Source organism: Arachis ipaensis, chromosome B03, assembly GCF_000816755.2.
Source record: "Arachis ipaensis cultivar K30076 chromosome B03, Araip1.1, whole genome shotgun sequence".
NCBI lineage: Eukaryota > Viridiplantae > Streptophyta > Magnoliopsida > Fabales > Fabaceae > Arachis > Arachis ipaensis.
In genome coordinates, this window is record NC_029787.2 from 6,442,894 (window position 1) to 6,447,935 (window position 5,042).

At 36.5% G+C, this 5,042-nt stretch overlaps 1 protein-coding gene across 1 annotated transcript in view; it reads right to left on the reverse strand.

The window, feature by feature from the left end:
* LOC107628964 (ribosome biogenesis protein BMS1 homolog) overlaps positions 1-4,851 on the reverse strand; it is an 8,444-nt gene extending 3,593 nt beyond the window's left edge. Inside the window, exons 1-10 of the mRNA XM_016331616.1 lie at positions 4,438-4,851; positions 3,971-4,061; positions 3,715-3,833; positions 3,376-3,566; positions 3,020-3,230; positions 2,182-2,422; positions 1,474-1,901; positions 1,064-1,202; positions 740-936; positions 102-451 (exon numbers count right to left, since the gene is read on the reverse strand). Of these exons, the coding sequence (XP_016187102.1) occupies positions 102-451; positions 740-936; positions 1,064-1,202; positions 1,474-1,901; positions 2,182-2,422; positions 3,020-3,230; positions 3,376-3,566; positions 3,715-3,833; positions 3,971-4,061; positions 4,438-4,728 (2,258 nt within the window). The 5' untranslated portion in view covers positions 4,729-4,851. The remainder of the gene's footprint in view (positions 1-101; positions 452-739; positions 937-1,063; positions 1,203-1,473; positions 1,902-2,181; positions 2,423-3,019; positions 3,231-3,375; positions 3,567-3,714; positions 3,834-3,970; positions 4,062-4,437) is intronic.

Here is a 5,042-nt window from a genome sequence, read left to right on the forward strand (position 1 = left end):
GGTATCATCTGTTTTCACTCTTATAAAAGAGAATTTGAAATATAGGGAGGGAGTACCCCGACTTAATAATAATGGTGGCCACAACGGGGAAAAAAGGATATTGTGAATCAAATTTTGCACGTAGGGCAAGTTTCTTGAGCCTCCTCTGCTCAGCCTCCGCATCGTCTCCTTTGTGTACTGTTGTGGCAACTGCATCATCTGTCTGGTAATTGTCATATTTCTCTCCTGTTTCTAGATCTTCAAAATCTCCGTAGACTTCATCATTTTCCTCTTCAGTGTTACCATTTGACAGAGAATTTCTGAGAGCAGCTTTTGCCAAATTTCCAGTGACAAAACGATTGCGGATTCCCTCGTTATCTTTCTTATCCCATCTCTGATCCACAGAAGGTTCACACTTGGAACAATCCTCAGTGTTGACCATTCCATCATTCAGTCCATTTTTCATGCTTTGCTAGAATTCAAAATATGGAAGCAAACCAACTAATTAATTAGGTTATAAAGTAAACAAACATATTCTGAAGGCAAACAAATATAAAAGGTGATATCTGCAATATGTTAACATGTAAATTTCAGAAGTTTCTTTATAATTTGTCAATGATAAAAGAAAGCATCATTGCCAAGCAATAATTACGATTCATTTCATAGAACTTCACACAAAAAATGGAATTGCAATCATTAAGCAAGCAAATGCAATAAATTAAGTAATTTAAAATAAGCTACAAGTACTGCAAGAACCAACCTTTTTTACTTCTTCAATAGGCTTAAAAAAGTCATCGTCACTTTCCTCATCGTCACTACTATCATTCTGTTTGTTTATAGAGGTCATATTAACAGTAGATTCACCATACACAAGTTGCATCAAACTAGGAGTTTTCCGTGAGAGTGTCCTTTCCGCTAAAGATTCTTTCCACTTTGAAACATTCCCCATGTCATCATCTGTTTAAAAAAAAAGAGGTAAAAATTACATCAAGCTTCGAGTATCAAGCCAAGTCCCATTTAAAGCAATTAGAAATAAGAACAGACAAGATACAAGTCTTAAGAATCAAGAGAGCAAAAACTGCACCATCTGTGTCATCCTCATTGTCGTCATCATTGTCCTCATCATCATCATCATCGTCGTCGTCGTCGTCATCCTCTTTAAAAGATTCTGAATCAGAAGAAGCCGCATCATCACTAGCAGCATCATTATCCTCTTTTGAATCCTACAAATGAAACGTCAAGAACTTATGAGCATTTTATATACAAACTGATCCACATATCGTATGGAGCAAACATATTCACGTTGAGTCAGTAACTTCAGTGAGGCATGGATAACAATTCAAAGATCACCATGTTTTGCAGCTAGCTTGCTTTGGTCATGCCTTCAAATACGTTCAGAGCCTTAATCCTATATAAACTAAATTCCTGAACGTATTTGAAGGGATGGCCACAAAGAAAGCTAGCTTCTTTTCTATATGGTAACTCAAAGCTCACCATCATATCACTTTGATCAACATCATTTCCAAATATTGCTTTCCTCCTTCGTCTCCCGTCTTTAAATTCAACATGTTCTTTCAAGTCTCCAGGAATGGCTTTCATATCAGTTGCATCATCATCTCTGTCATCAGAAGAACTGGCTTCACCCATCATGGCACCAGCTTCATCCTGATCAGATGATTCTGAACCATCACCATCTTCACCAGTTTCAATAGCTTTCCCATGCTGATCTCTATCTGAAACATCTTCTTCGCTATCATGCTTGTTATCTTTGTGTGTAGCCAATGCATCAGCTACAGCTTCTGATGACATTTCCGGCTTTTGACCAAAAATATTGATAAAGCTATTTTCTAGCTTTTCATTGATCGAGTATTTGGTATTTTGAAGAGATTTCACCAAAACCTCCCCCACATCTCTGTCCTTACCTGTCAAAAGCATGAGAATGCAAATTTTAATGGAGGAACATATTGGAATGAGAAATAAATACGGAAAGTCGTTACAGTAAGCATGATCTAACCTGAAACCCGGTATATACTACAATTATACAGGTAACATAAAGAAGCAACAAAGAAAACTCATAGTATTTCTAGGAGAACATAACCAACAGATTTTACTTAAAAAACAACCATAATGTCACCATATGATCATAATATGATTTCACAATAAAATAAAATAAAACAGAATGCAAGAAAATGGGGAAACAACCTTTGCTTGTCATGGCTGAGTTTTCATCATCAACTTTTGAAAACTGCACAAGGTGATCATTAATATTTATGTATACAGCATCTTTGTCATACAAAAGATCCCCGAGGCCAGACATAGGAGCATAGAACAACTTTTCCTTATCACGCAGTCCTTTCTTTTTAGCAGCAGATGGAAGAGGACAAGGATCAGGTAAAGCAGTAACAGCGGTTAAACTATAATCACCCACCCCAGCAATATGTACCTGATTTCAAAATACAGGTTAGATAATCATCATGTGGTGGAAAAAAGACAAAGACAGAGCACAAAGTATCACTGATCACCAGTATCACTCAAAGCAGATAATCAAAGCTACACCCTTTGCCAAGCATCAAGCTAAAACAGCGGAACAAACCATAACTGAATTCGTTTCATCCAATATACCACAAATCCTTAAGTATAACGAAATAGTTCTTCCATTCTTGGACAATTAAGAGGGAAATGGTTATTTGAATGTATAGAATATAAGTACAGAGTTGATAGACATACAATCATACATATAAACATGGAACAATCTTTTGGAATTAAGTTTAGGCAGAAATCTCATGCGAATCTAAATTAGAAAATATCTGTATTTGAGATTCAAATTGCAATGATCTCTGAAGCGGGTTAGAAACATATATACTTTAAATTATAAGTACAAGTATCGCATAAGAGTGAGGAAGACAAAGTTCTCCTATACATTTCAAGTATCAAATTGTACTACACCTTATTTACTCCACCAACAAGCCCTACAGGATGAATTTTCAGGTAATTTAATTCGGATAAAGACACTCATATACAAAGGAATTGCTGAACAAACCTTATTTCCCTTTTTTAAATTACACCCTCTAAGATAACCATAAAGTGTGATTTTTCTGTCACACTTGTTATTTGCATGCACTTTTTCAGGAGGCGTGATATCTTCAAAACGATCCACCAAAACATACGGATGAGAAGTTCGCCAAGATAGAGGATGAAACTTCATTACGGAAATAAACCGCGCGAGATTGTGAACTTCGCGCTTGACATACCTATTCAATCAGGAAAAGCAATATATTTAACCATTAAGCACAGCTTACAAGCAAAAGCACAGACATAAAACACTTGCCAAACACAAGTAACCAAGTGTAGAAGAACAAAATTTAAAACCATAACACATTTCTAGTAGTTCCTTACTTTCCATGAATAAGGCCCGATAAATAAAACAATTTAGCTCCGTCATATATTTCAGTCCAAAATCTGCGTTTTAATTCTTGTTTTCTTTTCCTCAACTTTTTAGCATCCTTGAATTTGTCAAGATGAGTAAGAACACCCATGACCTTTGGAAACCCATGTGTTTGCAATATATTAAGGAATTCAAATGTTTCCTGCAAGCAAAGAAAAACATGAAGAAACAGGGATTTTATTTTGTACGATCAATAACTGAAAACTTTAGCTAATTATTATATAGTATCCCTGTGACATAGTACATAAACTAATACACACAAAACCCTATCTTATTCATTAATGACTGACCATTTCAAAACCATAGGATCCATCTATAAGCAGCAGTGCTAGATCAGCAAACTTTGCCGCATCTATCATACCATTAATATCATTTGGGCATTCAACAAACTGAACCCTCCTTTGCTTTCCTGACATGCAATCAAACAATTATTCATCAACAAAAGTTCAATTCAAAGCCAAAGCACCAAAAGAATATTTTCAAAATTGAAATAAGCAAACTAAAACACACACAAGGAACTTGATGTGGTAACAAAATAAAAAGCACCTGAAACAATAGTAATTGGGCCTCGCACATCAGGCAAATTATGCTTTGTGTAATGCTTGACCAAAGACTTTATCAACAGGGACTTCCCAACCTGAAATTACAGCTTAGAAAGATTATTCCACACTTCTTAAATCGCATTCGAATATTCGATCACGTACCCAAGTAGTTACTTAGAAAGTAAGTGATGTTAATTATTCCGTTACTGATGAATGTGAATGTGCAAATAAGCTATGCAATTTTATGTCTTTCAATACAAAATCCAATCATTTTTCACTGGTCAATAGTCAACGGGACATTCGCTAAAATATGAAGCAAACCCAGTATATGCAAACACCAACTAAGTAATCAGCTAGAATAGTTTGGAATTATACTAAATTTTATAGTTCTATTATAAGCTGTGAATTAACTAGAATAGTTTTAACCCAGATCCCAAAAGTTGAAACTTGGAAGAGAAAGGGAAGACGAACCTGCGGTGGACCTTGCACAACGACGACATAAGGTGGGGGCTCGCCATAGGAGCGGTCAACGATGGGAACATGGAGGCGGCGCTGCTCCTTCTCGACGGAGCGTGATTGCAAGCGCTTGGCCTTGTTGGTGGAAGAGAACGCGAACGCCTTAGGGTTTTGCCTCTTCTCGTCTCCTCCATCGTCGTTTTGGCGCTGCTGCTGCTTCTTCTTCTTGTCGGATTTGGCCTTCTTGGCACCGGAATGGCGCGACCTGTGAGGCCTGTTTGATTGGTCAGCATCGTTGACGGCCATTGACGACGACGATGGATAACAAAAGAAGCTCAACTCAGCTTAGTGTAGCTGGTTGTAAAGGGTTTAGGGTTTTGTTAGGTTACAGTTTCAGAAGCGGCTATGGCGGTTACAATTTTTCAATAGAAAGTTAAAAAGGTTCCAAGCAATCGACTAATTTACCGTATACTTTTCCTTCACAGAATATAGTGACCTTATTAACGTGTTATAGGAAAAATAATACTTTTTAATTACAAAAAGACAAAGATTTGTGGTAAAAAATTATCTTTTTAATTATAAAAATAAACCAAGTTAGATTCATCTCGTAGTTTGCTCAC